At 37.9% G+C, this 18,515-nt stretch overlaps 1 protein-coding gene across 1 annotated transcript; it reads left to right on the top strand.

Moving 5' to 3' along the window:
- The first annotated feature begins 1,769 nt into the window (after nt 1–1,769).
- Cad86C (Cadherin 86C) lies at nt 1,770–14,192 on the top strand. Its single transcript, XM_066745526.1, has 16 exons — nt 1,770–1,974; nt 2,161–2,402; nt 2,501–2,584; nt 2,685–2,801; nt 2,876–3,016; nt 3,184–3,307; nt 4,681–4,873; nt 4,993–5,236; nt 5,312–5,470; nt 5,596–5,922; nt 6,009–6,399; nt 6,525–6,750; nt 6,828–7,023; nt 7,098–7,326; nt 7,408–7,705; nt 8,701–14,192. The coding sequence occupies exons 1-16, from the start codon at nt 1,770–1,772 to the stop codon at nt 13,739–13,741; spliced, it is 8,217 nt and encodes a 2,738-aa protein (XP_066601623.1). The 3' UTR covers nt 13,742–14,192.
- The last annotated feature ends 4,323 nt before the right edge of the window (nt 14,193–18,515 follow it).

Here is an 18,515-nt window from a genome sequence, read left to right as displayed (position 1 = left end):
TAATGTCAAAAATTACGATTTCGCTGAAAAATATATATGCGAGTAAATTTGTCAATAGCCGGAGTAATTTTACTTGGGCCTTTCAATCGAATCAATTTCCTGCGCGAATATCGATTGTACGTCGAACAATTCCGTTGCATGGAAAATGTAGAGAACAGAAAAATATAATCACAATCGATCAATGGACACTGGAAAATGCGTTCCGGTAACACAAACGGTAAAGAAAATAATGTTAAAAGCTTTCAAATTAAACGATCATTAATTTATAATTTTTTTTTTTTTGATACAAAGATTATATGAATATGTGGCATAAAGCTTTGTACCATTGAAAAGTTGCTAGAGAGGAATTTCCTATGAGGCTCAGCTAAAGGCGAGAAAGCCCGCTCGTTAAAAATAATAGCCGCGGCAGGATACACACAGAAAGAAAGGGATCGATAAGCGAGGATAGAAGAATTTGACCTGCTATCTACAGCTGAAGTACTCACTAGTAGTCACGCACTTTATCTAGTCTCACCTTGCACGCTATTGGTTCTTGAGATCATGTCACGAAATTCTAGATAATTTTTACCAATTATACTCCTATACATGTCAAATTGGTTAATTTCAAATTTATCTAAAAAATAAAAAAATTAGGACGAAAATTATTAAATATTAAAAAACTCCATATGGAACACCTTTTCAAGTAGAGTTATTTGTCTATTGTACAGTTTTCTCCATCTTCGCGTTGCAATCATTTCTTACTAACAAAAAAAACACAGATATACGATGCTTGCCCAGCGATTTTATCGTTAGCCAACAATAGCACCTGTAAATCCTGTAATGGTAATGCGAAGAGTTGGTTTTGCGGCCGGGTGTTCAAGTGACGAAGCACTTCTGCCAGTAAAAGTGACGGACGGGCAATAAACTTAATTTGAAATCGTGGAAAAGCTGAAGCGCTTCTTAATTAAGCTAAAGGTGCGAAGCGATAAAGAGCACAAAGTTTCCTATTTAATTTGTGTACCAACTTTTGATTTAATTTTCAAGGAATCGTAAGAAAATGGAAGCAGCTCTATACAGCACAATTGACTAAACGTTGTCTTATAGACTTCTTTTAGTTATCCAATTGACTAAAAGACACCTAAAAGTTGTCTTAAAGCTACTAGATGCTCTATGGGAGGGTAATAGTGTCAGTTTTGCAACGAATCTGTCAGAGCTGCTTTGACATTAAAAATAACATACATCTACCTCGCGGCTAAATTTTAGACTTGATCAAACTGAAAATCACGTGTTGAGTAATTACATTGTATAATTGCATGACAAAGAGAATCATTCGCTTTTGGAATAAGTATTAGAAGCGTGCTTAATACAAATATAGATAATGAATGGTCACGACCCCATTCCGTAATTATAAAATCAATATATAGGACTTTATCGAAAGTCAAGATCTGCTACAATTGAAGCCTTGCGTAGATTATCTTTGTTCAATGAGCCAACCGTGACGAATTTAATAAGTGTTGTTACGGCTATAGCTGTGCTGCTACTTAGATCAAACGCTGCTACTATATACTCATTCCCGCCTGATGAAAAACAATAAAAACTCGTAATGCAGGAAAAAAACTGTTCTATAAACTCATTTATTATTCTTAATTATCTGTGCAATACATAGTAAGTACTTTTAGGTTCCGGTTACGAAATGGATCAGAGCTCCAATGACAGGCTTTTTGAATAATTATATATAGTGAAGACAATATCGTTTGCAGAAATTGTGCAGAGCATAACTTTTTTTCAGAATGCCCCTGAAAGGAGCATGGTTCAGAATATGGATTTATTTGGGTTTCGTTTGTGGATGGACCAAAGGAGCACGTCCTCGATTTGACACGTCCACCGATATGGGATTGGTTTTGGTTCCAGCTGATGCGGAAATAGAATCAGTTATTTTTCGATTACGTGCTACCGATCAGGATGCCGATTTTCCTCTCACGTTTGACATAGCTGGTAACTATTTCAATTTCATTCACTCGTTCCCTACTGACCGTAATAAAATTCCTAATAAAATGTATCTCGTTAAATATTCCACGGTAGATTAAAAACTATGTCGATTTATGTGTCCCCTTTAACACGAAGCCACCCGCATTTATCGATATAAACGACTGGTAATAATTTATTTTTTAACCTATTTAGCAGCCATTACACCTGTGGTCAGAATTGACAACCTACCGTGCACGCTTTATAACAAAGTGTGCCAGGCCAATGTGGTTCTCACCAGACGTTTGATTCCTGGTCGTCTGCACGACTTTGCCGTCAGAGTTCGGGACTCAAAGGGGGACTCGAATTCGATGCAAGCTACTATTTCAGTTACAAATGCCACAACACCGCGTGACACCATTTTCCCACACATTCCCTCCCTCATTATGGTTCCGGAGGTGGGTCGTCTCGCAAACTTTCAGCAAACAATTAATTAACTTCTCTTTCATTCGATTCCTCGCATGAAATAATACAATTTTCTTCTTTTTTTTCTAAGAATACCAAACCAGGCACGGAATTGGATTACTTGTTGGTGAGATCCAATCAATGGAGCGGTAAGCCTGTGTACATCGAATTGTGGGTATGTATTTGTTTAACGAATTCAACGAATTTTTCAAATTTATATACGTATATAAATACTGATAATGAAAATACGCTGCTCCTTTGTTTAGCAACCGAAGGAATTATTTACCATCAGACAAAGACAAACACCTTCGCAGACAAGAGGGATCATCACTCTAATTGGCGAATTGGATTTTGAAACGCAATCGATGTACACGCTCACCATGTATGCCACTGTACGCGAACCTCCTAATTGACTCGTTACGGACACTGAAACGTTTGCCTTAATTAAAGAAACTTTCGATTACAGGACCCTTACACCGAGCCAGGAAAAGACACTAGAAACATTGCTGGTTTAAACGTTGTAGTCATTGTACAAGATGTACAGGACGTTCCACCAATTTTCACATTAGCACCGCCTTTAACGAAGATCAATAATTCCATTCAACCAGTAAGCCATATATACCCTATAATTAATGTACGAGAAACGTAATTCCGCAATTTCTCTAGCAAGTTGCGATACGAAAAATCGATCTGTCGAGAAGTTACTTTGTTCCAAAGTATCAGTTTGAATCATCGGAAAGGAAGGAATAAAAATAATTTTACATATTATTATAGGGTGATGTGGTATTGCGAGTGCACGCGGAAGATGGAGACAAGGGTGTTCCGCGAGAAATCACGTACGGTCTCGTGTCTGAAGGCAATCCTTTTACACCATTTTTCAACATCTCGGAAACTACCGGTAAGGAATACAGCAAAACTTCACTCGGATACTTCCTATAGGCATCTTTTGATTTCTATCTTTATTATTATTATAGACTCTGCACGGTTGCTCCACTTTTCTAATATTTTCTATCGTTCCGTTTCCCTTAACAGTTTAAGTACCTCATAAATCTGTTAAATCTGTTTATTACACGACGAGATAAAGTTTTGGAGAAAAACAGATCGATAGAGAGACGTGGTCATTTACATCCGTCGCGCGTATACCGCTGACCTCCTTTCAGCTTCGGACAATGATTAAAGCGGCGAATAAATTCTGCCAATGTTCGCCGATCGCAATCTCACGTTTAGCAATAATTCATATAGAGCGATTCAAGTTTTAGATTCTAGAAAAAGAAGCGAGCGTATGGAAAAGCGTGTATACATATATATATATAATAAAGAGGGAATCAGTCAAATGCATATATGTACCGCATAAACAGTAGTATAAACGACGAAAAAGAAGTTTGAGCAATGTAAATACCGTGGGAAGGGTGAAGGTTGCGTGTTACAGCGTTATTTCGTTGTTATCGGTTAAAATAATTCGGTTGGTAAAAATTTATCTGTCAGGATCGAAAATCTAGGTTTTTCGTGGAAGTCAAACTAATGAGAGTATAAGTGAGTCAGAGCGGAGGATAAGGGGGGCATCGAGTCGATTGAAATTGGCCCTAAGGAAGTCAAATTGGTCAGGGTGAGCGGAGAAAGCTAAAAGCTAGCCGAGAACAAGAGCGGTCAGCTCCCGTGGCTAAAGTCGAGTATCGACCACGGAAAGGGTCAGTCTCAGCTTTTCAGACTGCGATGCTTATCATTTTGTGGCAAGGAACACTCGACGACACGTGGCTGTAGCTCCAATGTGTATGTGTACGTATTCACGCATACTAATAACACTCGTGCTCCTGGCAACTTCTTACATGGGCGTTACACACAGTCTTATATCCTGCACTGTCGAGTATGTACATACATATTCTCTTCATGTATATAAAATTAAGTTTTCATTGCGTGAGTTGTACGCACGCCACGTGTTGCCGCGTCTAACGCTCCACGCCAGAAATAATTCTTTGTCCTCGTCCCATGCATTATTCATTCGAGGAATTATGCTACACAATGAGTGTTAGCCCATTTTCCGTAAGAACGATTTGCGAATCGTGAGAATAAACCGATGCCTATACATTTATATATATATATACCATGGAACGTTAACGTCATTAACGAAATCCTTTGTAAATCCTTAGAATTTATATCAGTTGACTAATCTGGGCATGTAGATCTGTACCCCGCGCGAATTTAACGAAGAACTTGTTGAAAGGAATGAGGGTAATTTGGATATAATTGGACAGTTTTTTGGCTTATTTTCAGGGGAAATAATTCTTGCCAGACCATTGGAAGAATTGACAAAAATTACTCATGTCGGAGCACCTATTGTGCTGAGCGTTGTAGCAGAGGAAATACGTCGGGTGAGAGATGAGCCACCCGCACAGGCGACGGTCGTCGAGGTTGGCCTCCTTTTGGGAGAACCAGGAAATAGTCCTCCTTACTTCGAAAGTGATAAGTTGGTACCTGCAATTTTCACAGTCTGATCCAACGTCATTTGTTCATTGCAGTGGCACTTTGTTTCATCGAGTTTCCTAAAACTAAGGAATTCGAGTAAAGAGTTATATGAATTTTTAGATACATGGTCACGATTGACGAAAATCTTGAACCAGGAACGATTATAAAATTCCCTGATGCGTATTCTACTAGAGTCAGGGATGAGGACATTGGGAAGGCTGGTGTTTTCGCGCTAAAACTGGACAATAACAATGGCACTTTTGAGATTACGCCGACCGTTGCCGAACGTACTGCGGATTTTATTATAACTGTTCGTGATAACACTCTAATTGATTACGAGCTGCATCACGTCTTAACGTTTGAGGTAAATTAAACGTTGGTTCGAAGGATAAAGGAGGACAAAGTGTAAGAGTATAATTATAAATCTATTGTTTTGCAGATTAGGGCTCAGGAGGTAGGACCTGCCACTAATTTATCAACATCGGTTCCAGTTACGATATTTATAAGAGATGTGAACGACAATTCGCCCATTTTTGACGAAGAGTCGTACGAGGCAACTTTATCGGAAAATGTTACTGCAGGAACACGTGTGGTTCAAGTAAGAGGTTGATCTTCAGATTATTCATTTATTTGTCAGACCGTCTTCGATTAAAACAAAATATTACACAATTGCGTTGAGCACATCAAGGCTAATTAAAAAATTAATCCTTGCAATTTTTACAGGTTCATGCTTCGGACAAAGATACAGGAGTTTTTGGTAGTGTTAAGTACACAGGTATCCTTGGAGAAGGAAGCAAAGCATTTGCAATAGATCCTGATACAGGATTAATAACTGTTGCTATGGGATCCTCGCTAGACCGTGAAACAACGGCCCAGCTGCAATTATCCGTAGAAGCGCGCGATGAAAATGGCAAAGGCAACAGGGGTGTGGTTCCATTAATAGTTAATCTGTTGGATGTTAACGACAATGCTCCTATTTTTGAAAAAGATAATTACGAGTTTATGCTAAATTCTGATCTCACAAATTTTACTACGCCCGCTTTTATAAAGGTATAGTCGCTGTACATTTTGATCACTCTTGTTCTGTTCGAATATCGTAGGAAATATTTCATTATTGCTTCTTCGTTTGTTATTAGGCTAGCGATGCTGATGCAGAGGAGCCTAACAACATAGTCAGATATGAGCTTATTCAAGGAAATTACGAAAATAAATTTTATTTAAACGAAGTCACTGGGGAATTAGTTTTGCGATCGCCTATAACGAAAATTCGACGAAAGAAGCAAAGCATTCACGAAAGTAATAGCGTGAAAGAGGCAAAAGCATTTAAGAGTTCTAAAGGAGCAGACACACGGAGAGTGGTTCCACTTAATGAAAGTTTAATTATAAATTCTACGACTGAGTTGTCTCAGCCTGGCATTATTCAGCCTATAGTGCCAAATCAACAAGACGGAATAGCAAAAAATCGAAGAAAACGTGCGGAAGAAGACGATACGTTATACATTCTAACTGCCAGAGCCTACGATCTGGGTAATTGAGTAACTGTGAAAAATACATTGCTTAGATGTTTAAAGATGCAACAGGGATTAAAGTTTATATAATAGTTGAATTTAACTTGCCACACCGTATTAATAAGTTTGCTAATGAAATTCCAGGCGTCCCTCACCTTCACAGCGAGACTCAAATACGCATAATTAGACTAACTGCAATGGAGTCTCGCATAGTGATGTTCGTGGTGCCAGGAGAACATCCGGATATAGCGAAAACAACGCGAACTTTAACCACTATAACAGGAGGGGACGTAACTGTTATGGAAATACGACCTTATGTACCGCAGAACTACTCCGGACACACGGGAAATATTCCAGAGGGAGATAAAAAGTGAGTAGAAAAAAATTATAAATATTCAAAAACCAAAATGTTGATACATCGGTGAATCCTGTTTTATTTTTTAACAGAAGTATAGTAATAGCTCGAGTAAATCAAAAGGGAACTAGTTCACTGGTTGATATAGATAAAATTCGGGAAGCCTTGGCAGCTAACGGGGTCGGTATTTTGAATGGTATGGATGGTATAATGAATACAGACCATCCCACCAATGGATATCCCTCCTCCACTAGTAATAATAATACAGCTATAAATAATCAGGATGTGGTGAGTGTAATTTATCTAATTCTGCATTAAGTTTTGTTATGTTCGAATTGTATAATTAAAAAATGCTCTTTCAGACTTTGTACAGGGCGGAAAACAAACTATTGTTTTGGCTGTTGATCATCCTTGGTCTTTTGATACTTTTGGCTTTAGCCATTCTGATAATCTGCTGCATCTGTCCTGGCTGCCCATTTTACATGGAGCCTAGAAAACGTAGGATACATTCTTCCGAAACATTGGTCGTTAGAGCAGATGGCAGACCTAGAAGACACCTTCATCGAAAACATCCAAACTTAGTGAATAACAGTTAGTTATATTCTTAGTCTCGATATAAGAAGCAAAACTGTTCCGCTTTTTAAAGAAACATTTTGAAAATAGACTGGCCAGAGAAAAAAGAAGCTTGGAGCGCTGATCCAACAAGGAGAAATTGGCAATTTAATCGACGAAATACGAGACAGCACGGCTTAGCTTCTTTACCGGGTGATGTGGTCCATATTTCCGGACAAGCCAACGAAATGAAACTGCGGGCAGAATCATTTAGATTAAGAGACGGTTATGACGGGCCGAGAAGACGGGAGGAAGAGGTTCTTTACATCGAAGACGTCGAGGGTCAAAAGATCGACCTGGATTCCTTGAGGAGACACGAATTGGAAAGAGGATCCGACGATCATCGTCAAACTTACAGGTGAAGCAAGCACATTAATAAAGCAACACGGGGTTTCTTATAACCATATATAGGGGAGACCGGGGTAAAACGGTACCCTTAAGGATAAAGGCTTATATTTAGGTTATTATTAAAAAAAATTGAAAATAAAACGACTTTGATTTAATATAAACCTTCTTTAAAGTGGTGACACAAAATTAAATAATTATTTTTATTTTTGATCAATCAAATCTTAATTTAAAAAAAAACATAACAATTTACGGTTTTACCCCGACCCATGAGTAAAATAGGGTACTCCACGGATTCAAATTGGATACAAAAAATTGATACAAACGTAGCATGTATTACATGAGAAATTATGTAAATCTTCAATTTTCTAGTCAGTTCATCCTTCATGAGCCCATTTTAAATTTTTTATGCATTGTACTCATCCTGCTTGTAATTTTGTTAATCCGCATATTTCTTTGCAATAAATACATTTATTAGGGGAAACCTAGGTAAAATAGGGTACCAGGGTAAAACAAGAACCCATTAATATAACAAAAATTATATTCCTGATTCAGTCATTAATGAAGGTATGAGCTCCGATTTTACTCCGTACGGTTTTGCCCCTTAACCATACAAAGTGTGTTTAAATATTATACAGACATATATCGTATGTAAATTAAAAATACGACTAACGAAATTATAGTTAAAAATATTACAAATTAAGTGACTTAAGTGAAAATTTACTCTATTAGTCCAGATTTTGTACTGAACACTTCGAAATTATCGGAAACTTTTAAGAATTATGTGCAAAAATGAAAAATAAAGCGTTTGGAAAGTAATCAAGCTCCAATGTTTACAAATTTTTGCTGACAAATATCTTCAAGTGGCACCATTACATACCTTCATTAATGACTGAATCAGAAATGTAGTTTATGTTATATTAATGGGTCCTTGTTTTACCCCGGTCTCCCCTATAATAATATTCCTACCCCAAAGAGAAGAATCACTGATGTAAACGATCATTACAGATATACCGATCGCGAGAGACGCGAGGATGCAGAAATGCGGGAGCAGCACTTTTATCGCGAAGGAAATGCCGAGGTACTGCGTTTGGTGACTCGAGGCGAAATAGAGGAAACTGGAATGATCCAATCGCATTTACGACATCCGGTCGTGGACGGCAAGGATATCCTTCTGCAAAGATTTATGGAGGATCAAAAGATGAGGCACGAGAACGCGATGCACGATATCGAAGCAGCTAGGAGTATGGAATCCCATCAACGAGCCAAGGACACGATGGCCAAACAAACGGAAATTATTATAATGCCTGAAAGATTGGATATTGAGCACAGGCAACATTTGGAGGAGGTTGGACCGTCGGTGCAAAGATTACTTATCGATCATAGCTCTTATGCTGGCAGTAGGCACGAGCAAGACATGTCAGAGACCCAGAGAGAAGCAGTGGCGTCGGGCATACCACCTGGTGTATTCCATGCTAAAGGAAAACCATCAACGGTTACCATGGAACAAACCCAATCAACGGCGAACGCCCCGTACACTTATCACGATATAGAATTAATTAGACACAACGCTCTGTTGACTCGCTTGCTGTTGGAAAAAGAGGCCAGAGTAGTCGGTGCTGCCCTGATAGATGCTGCCAGCTATTTGGAGACTCAGAGCTTACCTGGACAGGTAGCAATCGCTACGCAAACCGACAGAACTGCGTCCACTCAAACGGAACGTCACAATAGAAGCAGAAGCGATAATGACGAATCAGACGACGACTCTAGGTTTAAGAGGAAATATAGATCGAAGAAGCGAATTGGCGATTATGACTCGAAAAGAACCAGAGCGTTCTGGATGAAATCGCCAATCGAGGAAGAGGAAAATCCTACCTTTGATCAGAAGTTGAATTATTTGAGAAAAAAATTTGAAGAAGTCAAGTGTGCTAAGAAATTGTCTCTCGAGCCTGCTGTATTGAGAGAAATTTCTGATTCTTTGGATGGAAATGGAAGTTCCCATTCTTGTAGGGAGGATGAAGAGAGTACAAAAAAGATGTATAAAATATCTAAAGAGCAAGCGAATAGTAGATATAGAAGACTGCGCGATGATACCATTGATTGGCGATCTTCCGTAGGAACTGCTGGGGGCAAATACGATAGCGCGGACAGGGAGACTGATACGAATATCGATGTTAATGGCTCTACCTCGTCGCCGGAGACTTATGGTAAGCACGAGAGCGAAGCTTATGCAACGTCTGTGGCAAAGAGTCCCAAGAAAATATGCAAATTGAAAAGTGGTCAGAAACAAGGTTCGGAACCGAGCTTTCGAATTTTAGAAAAGGAGATTACATTACTGGCCAAGAAACTTAGCAAATTTGGAGATAAAAAAAACGTAGAGGGTAACGCTAAAGATATTAGGGTACACGAAAAGGACGCCTCGAAGAAAGAGTTCAAGAAGGAGACTGTTAAAAAGACTAGTAAGAAAAGACACCATATGCACTGTGCCGAAGTAAAGCAAACGGAAAAGAGCATTTTACCGGATCGTACCACTGCTCAAGATAAGGACGCGACTTTGGCTAAAGCCAGACATAAATTAAAGTATCAACACACACCGGTTATAAGTACAGGAAGTTCCGAATATGACGAGACATTTGAGAAACGCAAGAAGCAAGCTCCTGCTGAATCTACAAAGCAGAAGCAGGTGATTCCTCCAGCCAAAGTAAAAAAACCAACGCAGGCTGAGAAGAGTGATCAAAAGAAAATTGCAGAACATGATAATGATGGTAAGAAAACGTCGTATAAAGAATATAAAGTCGACGCGAAAAGTGAGAAAACGGTGAGAGAGCTTTGTAAAATACGTCCTCAGAAGCTTGCTGTAGTTGGTCGTAGGGAGCACGTGAAGGAGGAATCAGAGTCTAAAACGTACTCTGATAGGACGGAAACTAAGAAAGAGAATTCCTTTGATCGTTCTTCCAAGCATACCATACGTAAATCTAAAAAAGTTCAGGAACAAATAAACGCTAAAACAGAGAGCATGGAAGAGCAGTTTATAGAAGCTCGGAAAGAAAATAAAATGCATTCCAAGGATAAGGCGGAGAAACAAGAAGAGAAACCTAAAGAGAAGCTTGCGTTGGATATTGAGACAGTAGCAAGAACAATCACGGATAATATTGTGCAAGCTGCAGTAGGCGAAGTTCGGGAGGAAGAAAGTGCAATTTCATTAAAAGAGATGCTAATGAACTTTGCCATAGTGGAACAAGGAAAACAATCGGCCGAGTCAGATGTTGGGGTTGTTAAAGAGCAACTTGTAGATAATGCTGAGCCTCGCTTTGAGAGTGAAAAACTTGTTGGCGATTCATCTAAAAAAGCAGAGAAAGCTATTCTGATAAAACAAGCTGCATTCGACCGAGGTAGTACAGAGGACGATGTTACAATGAACCAATTAAATAGGGAAAGGTCTATTAAAGTTATTAAAGAAAAGAATGAAGAGGCTGACGAGTTAATAATTAAATCAACTAGTATACAGATAAATATGGTTGTTGGCAAAGATTTAAGCACAAGTAAAGAAGGTAATTTGGTCAGTGTAACAACTGATAGCGATAAAATTAAAAAAGAGGACGCGATCGATGATAAGGATATATTAGAGAAAAAGTCTGTCTCGCCAATTGGACATAAAGATGGCATAAGTGTTGAACTAGTGGAACCAGTTGAGTCTAGTGTGGATGATAAAAAAAAAATTGATACTGAGACTGATAATTTAACTGCCATTAGTTCATCGTTATCAGCAAAGGAAAATGTTACGGAACTTGATACGAGTATTCCTCATATTGAAATTAAACGGGAAACTGCGAAAAGTACAAATGATCAGATTAATGAAAAGGAAGATACAAAAGGGGAAGGGGATATCGATGAAGAAATTGATTTATCCGGGGAAAAGATTGCAAAATCGAAATCTCCTGTTCGTCAAACTTTCCAGATCGAAATTGACAAAAGTGAAGCTGATATGAAACTACCAGATATCAAGCCAATTGAAGCATTGGAAGCGGATATAGCAAATGCATCAATATCTAGCGAAGAGACGGATTTGACGCATATAGCTCCCCCTGATACTGTACAAAGTGAGCTTATGAAGATTGAAGCGAGTACAGATGGGACAAAAAAAATATCTGAATCGGAAAAGTTGGACGAGAAGGAAGGAATCAAAAGTGAACCTAGCGAGATCATAAAGGATGAGGTTAAATCAGCAGATATTCTATTATCAGGCGCGGCTTCAATTTCAACAAAAATAATGTCGAAAGAAGTTGAAAATTTGACTATGAGTGAAAACTTATCGCACGATACCGAGGACGATGAACTGAAAGAAATATTTAAAAATGAATTAAATGCTGAAGAAAATTTGTTGAAAAGTCTGAAAGTGACGAAACCTTTGGCGTTTATAGACGATTATGTGGATAAATCGGACGAAGCTTATGGTATGCGATATATAGACGTAGAGCTTCCTCCTTATGCTTGTGCTATAACAGCTGGACTAAAAAGTTCAGAAGACAGTGACTCCAGCAGCTCTAGTGAGATCAGTGATATTTCTGGAAAAACTGCACTGAAGATTGCACCTTATCAAACACCTCGTCACAGTCCACGGGAAAGAACAGCGGAGCATGAAGAGATAGAGTATGCGGAATTGAAATCCGACGATACCAAAGAATCAGCTGAAAGCGAGGACCAGATTTCGAGCATAGAAGATACGGAGATTGAACGGAAGGATGTAGAGATAGAACGAGTAGATGATGTAAATATAGGTTCCAAAGGTCATTCCCCAGCCACTAAAGCTGATATGGATCCCGCTTCGGTAGATGAAAAATTGTCACGTGAAAATGCCATAAAAGATAGTATTCGTGTCATGGACACTGTAGTTTCAATGTCAAAAGAGGCAGCGGTGCTCGTTGGTATGGAAGCTTCGAAAACGGCTGATGTAAATGGCAAAGGCAAGCAGGGGGAAATACGAAGTAGCGACGCAAAGGTGGACGCTAAGAGAAGCGAAATATCAGAGAGTAACGAGAAAGCAATAGAGAGTGATAAGCAAACAACGAAAACTCTAAAAGAAAGGACTAGCAAATCTGACTCGGTGTCGGAAAAAGTTAAAGAATCGATTGACAAGGGAAAGGGTACTTTGCAAAATATAAATGAAGAAAAGAGTGGTGAACGACAGGGGGCTGGAACGTCGCAGCAATCTCGACACGAGGCTAGGAAGACCAAGAGCGAGGCGAGTGAAAGAAAGAAAAGCCAGGAACATGCTAGACAGAGGAAAAAGAAGGTGGAGGATCAGCAAAAACAGCAACCATCGGTGAAAGGAAAAACTGAGAGAGACAAAAAAACATGGGGTAGCCGTTCTATTAGTCCTTCAAAGATTGGTCCTGATATCGATACCAGCAAAACCCAATCTAAGTACATGGCGTGGTACAAGCAAAAACGGGAAGAAATGGAAAAGAGGAGGATGGAACTGAGGAGGAACGAGGATGAGGAGCAGTTGCCCAGATGGCTCAGGAGAAGTTTGAGTTATAAGAAGGCCATACGAAATGAGCAAAAAAAAAAGTCCAAAACGCCAGATACGACTCCTCGGACGGGACGCAAGGTTAAACCATTGGTGAACGTTGAGTCGGAACAGTTGAAAGCTATCGTGCGTCAAGGTCGTAAATTGAGAAAGGCCGAGGGTAAAGCCGAGGATCCGTCGATTGAAATTTTTGCAAGCTCTCCACCCGAGCACAAGGATCATCATTTGATACAGCATTCGGAATACAAATACGAAAAAATGCCAGTACCTTTCTACTTGCATCCCCCACCTCCCCCGCCACATCCATCCCCGCAATTATCTCCCGAGCTCTGTGAAAGCCAGGCGATGGAATGTAGACGACCGGACGATGACCTTGATTCCGGGATCGCGGTCTCTTTGCAAGGTGGTAACCGGCTTCGTCATCAGCAACTGCTCGAGAAAAAAAGTGTTTTCGATATTGCTTACAGCGAAGCCGCTCCATCTCAACTTAGAGCGGACAGTACAACTCCTCCATCCTAAACCCTCCAGTAGATTATTCAATGAAGAAAAGATATTGTACGTAAAGTGCAAAGAAAAATATATACCGAGTTACGAAGGCCTGCAGAGAGTGCGAGAGACGATAACTCTTATAAAATCTTGTTATAATGATAATGTTATTCTTCCGTCCCATTGATAAATATAAGTTGTTAAGACTATTATTTACATCCGTCCAAAATGGAAATATACGATATAAATTTCTAACATTGTAATATACTATACATTTCAGATATTATGCTTGTCCTTGTAGAGTCGAAGCATGTTTGTTGTAAAACGTTACAAACTGTCTATTCCAGGTAAAGATATGTGTGTGACGCGGTTGAAATAATCGCGATACTTAAATTATTGCAAGAAACCAACATTTTTTTATGATCAAACTGCCAGTGGCGAATGAAAGATTTTATGTGAATGAATGCATCGAATCGATGACCAATTTTATATCATGTTTAAAACATCGTGTATAACTATACGTTATAAAGTTAATATTGTAAATACAGGTATGTGTAATAAATCCACAGAGATGACTTGTTATTATCATATACATTTAATTTTGTTTTCGAATTGCATAAAGATATAATTCTGCTTATTTACCATTCATGAGGTAAAGATTACTGCTGTTTTATGTTGATTGATTTAAGTGAGCTTCTGTTCATCCTGCTACTCTGTTACCAAAGTATCCTATTTGCCGACCTTTCCTACTATCTTTTGCTAAAGCTGAAAAGAGTTTATCTATACTTGAAAATATCCAACGTATGTTACCACTATCGTAAAACTGCAAAGGCCTAAACATAATACTATTTTATCTAAAATGCATTGAACCATTAAAGTTGGAGTATAAAATTACTTAAAAACATTTTGTTCGGTATAAAATATTTAAAGATTATTATAGTAACCAGATAATCAAACCAAGCTGCTTCTAACGATAGAGAATTACAAAACGTACAGAGCAATGATTATAGAAGGTATGTTTGACCAGTTATACTTCGGTAGGTGAAGATAAGATTATAATGAACGTATATACCTATATACATTCGGTGCAATCTGCAAATTGTGTAGACATTGAACATTGGCTGAAACGTGTAGATCTAGGTGAGACGGTGGGAGTGAAGGTATGACGTAGTTGATTGGTAGTAGGGGAGAGTAATTACGTCGTAATGTGACGTAGTACTATTGATTTCGTATTTCGACGCTTAGACGTGACGTTACCGATGCAACTAACCTACCGTAATCAAAAACATAATGGTGCATCAAACATAACCGGAGACTGGTAAATCTTTGTACTAGGAGCTCATACAGCAGGAGTAAGCATCGCCGGCGGCCTGTTGCACGCATATCGCTATACGTCACTATACGATATAAAATAGCATAGGGAGTAGGGAGTTGGGAGTTGGGAGTTGCGCGTTCCGAACGGTACGAGACTTTTTATGCTTGCCTGCTATCGGCGAATGCTATCAGCTGGCCGTTTGCGCCATATCATGCCTGACAAATATTAGTCGCACGAATTGGCAACGTCTCCAAGCAGGTTTACCAAAGAGACGTTTAATTGTTTCAAATGACATAATTCATTCAATTATATGCTGCAGCCTGCAGGTACGTAGAGAATCTCTGCTGATCAAATGGAATTATTAAGTAGGCAGTCACTAGTTTATTAAAAGATATAGTAAATCAGTTTATTACTGCATCTTTATTTGAGCAATAAACATTTTATCACTATTATTTAATTAAAAATTACAAAAGTAATAATAAAGTTTTATTGCGTTATCAGTGCAAAGGAGTAAAATTGTTCATCGAATGCCTTTCACCTTGTTTAAGTGTCGTTTTTACAATTGTAATAATTAATGATTACAATATGTGCTTCCGTTACTAATTTTACAGTTTAATAATTACAATATGTAATATTTACAACGTTTCTTCGAATGCATAAAATAACACTGTCCTTATTATTATATTACAAAGCATATGTAATAAAGTAATATCATTATTACACTTACAAGTTTACACTCCAAGGTAAATTACATGCTCGAATGCTTATTAAAATTTGTTGTAAAGGGCCACCGTTTTTCCTACTTTATGCAATGCAAAAAACGGTTATAAAGCTACCGATCTCAATGAGTTTTTCCGTAGCTCGAATTAGGTGTTCGTTAACCGATAAATAATGATGGATAATTGAAGGGAATAATCTGAATTGAAAAAGAGTGACGTATGAACAATAGGAAAATGTTAATTGTTGTTAATAAAGAGCCATACATGTTGCTCTTGCAACGGCGAGCAGAGACGCGGAAGAGGCTGCACCTGTAGCAGCGCATACACGAGATGCAAACACACCTGAAACCTTTGACCTTTCCAGCTACGCCCGGTGAGCCACCACCCCCTTTCCCTTTTCGCTTTTTCACTATTAAATTCATAGAATCACCGTTATATCGCAGTTACAATCATATTTCATCCAAAACACTGACCGAGCACTATGTAAAACTTATGACCTATGGCTACAATCAAAAGCTTTCTCTTAAATCTTTCGCATTATTACGAAAATAACCAATATTAATTTACCTTGGCTTAGTTTTATAAAAATAAAGTTTAATGCTTTATTGTGTTTTGATTCAAACCATATTTCTTCCCTGATATCAATCTACTTGGTAGTGGTTAACGCTGTTATTTTTTTACCAACAATATAGGTAATACCATTGGTGAGTAAGTCATTTCTTACTAAGGCATGAAGCAAAACAAATTTTAATCATAATATGGACAAAACCAATTAATTTTGCTAAAAAGAGCTTGGGTTGAAAGTGGTAGTGAAATAGACGGGGTTCTCCAGATAGCTAAGCACGCTCCTGAAATTTAGTGCTAGTGACAAGTAATAATTATTATCAGACGTGGCACGTTCGTTAATTCTGTTTGTAAAAGTCCATCGAACGTTGTACCGCGGAACAAGGTTAACCCAGTCTTCAATGACCATCAATCATCACTGAATTTCGGCAACGCGTTGGACAACACGAGCGGCAGGGTACCATCACCAAAGTAGAGTTCTCTCGGTACCAGAGGACGCCCGGGGCCGAGACAGGGGTAAGGGCAGGGGGATAGGGGCCGTGGAACCCGTTCGATACTTCCGAAAACTCGGGCCATCTCTTTCAGTGTGTGAGACTCCTATTTACACGCACGCGCCGCGCATACCAACTTTATACTATACTAAGTACATCGCGGACACCGAATTAACCTGCAAGCATACTTCTGTATCAATAGTAAAGTCAATAATGTAACTACTCTATCATACAAACTTGCATTTTTTAAACAAGGATCATCAATAACACAACTCGCGTTTTCAAATTTATAATATATCCATTCCTTACAGCTGAATAGATTGAAATGGAAGCTGCTATTAGCGGCGGCCTACCGACAAGTACAAACAAAACCTCTATTGTAAAAAGGCCAGATAATTTAAATTTTAACTCGTTTAAATATAATGATTAAGTTAATAAGAACGTTTCATTACTATAATAAAAAGAAGTATACGCACACTTCTTATTTCTATTTTATAAAAGTGTAAAAGCGAAATTTGAAACGGTTAATCCTTTCATATTTTTAACATATCTTTTAATTAAACATCTTCTTTTTTTTCTTAATAAAACATAGTTTTTAAAAAATCTTATAATGCTTGCGTTAGTTTGGAAAAAAAAAGTTCATTACAGAAAAATTTAGTTGCGCTTCATGAACCGCAAGACGTTTGAGTACATATGATTTTCAAGTCTCCTGACGTAACGTACGTAATTGTCCGGAGTACAAGTAACCGGGGAATATACGAAACAGGAGCTGAAATCTCCCTTGTGTACTCGGTGCACGCGGAATATTTGCCTCTCATGATTTGAGTGCTTGCATGCGTGAATATTGACATGGAAATATTTCTTTATATAATTAAAGCAATTGCGCGCACACTCTTTAGAAACAGTTTTTATACTAGCATTACCTAATCCTAAACAGCGCATAGATTCTTAAAATCTGTCTAGTTTCATTAAATTACATGCATAATATTTCCAGACACTGACTATTTACCGAATATTAAAACGAACCTATCAAATAAATTATTTATTGTTATAATAAAAAAGGTAACTTAGAATAATCATAATTAGTTCTTTGGAACCAATAGGAAGAGGTTCTTATGCTTTATATTGAGCAAACAATGAAATATTTTATTGATTTTTTTAATAATATTTAATTAATATTTTAATTAAGTAAAAAAAATCCAAATTCGCGCAATTCGGAGATAAGGAGTAGATTCAAGCTAGAACGACACTATTTCGTAGTCTGATATTTAGCGAATCTGTCGTTTACAGTGCTTTTTAAATAAAAAAATTACGTCTAAGAAACGCTATACATATAAATAATAAGAAATAAATTAGGGTGATTAATTATTATTCCTCCTCTTCCGATTCACTTTATGTTATCCTAGTAAATCAAAAGCGAATCATAGATGACTCGCACGGTCGGTACAATGGTAAATATTACGTTTTCATTGGCACTTTAATGTTACTGTTAATTTTTACATACATCAGCCATTAAAAATTAAATAATGACTATTAATATCGCAAACTAAAAATTACATAAGTTGTACAAACAATAATTTTATTAAAATATCTCACCAGTTATCTAACATTTACAGATACAAATGGTAACAGAAAACATACAAACTCAAAATTACCTTAATAGAAATTACATAAAGGATTTATTCTATCATATTGTCTAATGAAATAAGTAATTAGTT

Source organism: Prorops nasuta, unplaced genomic scaffold (genome assembly GCF_024137725.1).
Source record: "Prorops nasuta isolate Cenicafe-Biocafe unplaced genomic scaffold, Cenicafe_Pnas_1.2 PNAS00063, whole genome shotgun sequence".
Taxonomy (NCBI): Eukaryota; Metazoa; Arthropoda; class Insecta; order Hymenoptera; family Bethylidae; genus Prorops; species Prorops nasuta.
This window is presented reverse-complemented; position numbering and strand designations above follow the sequence as displayed.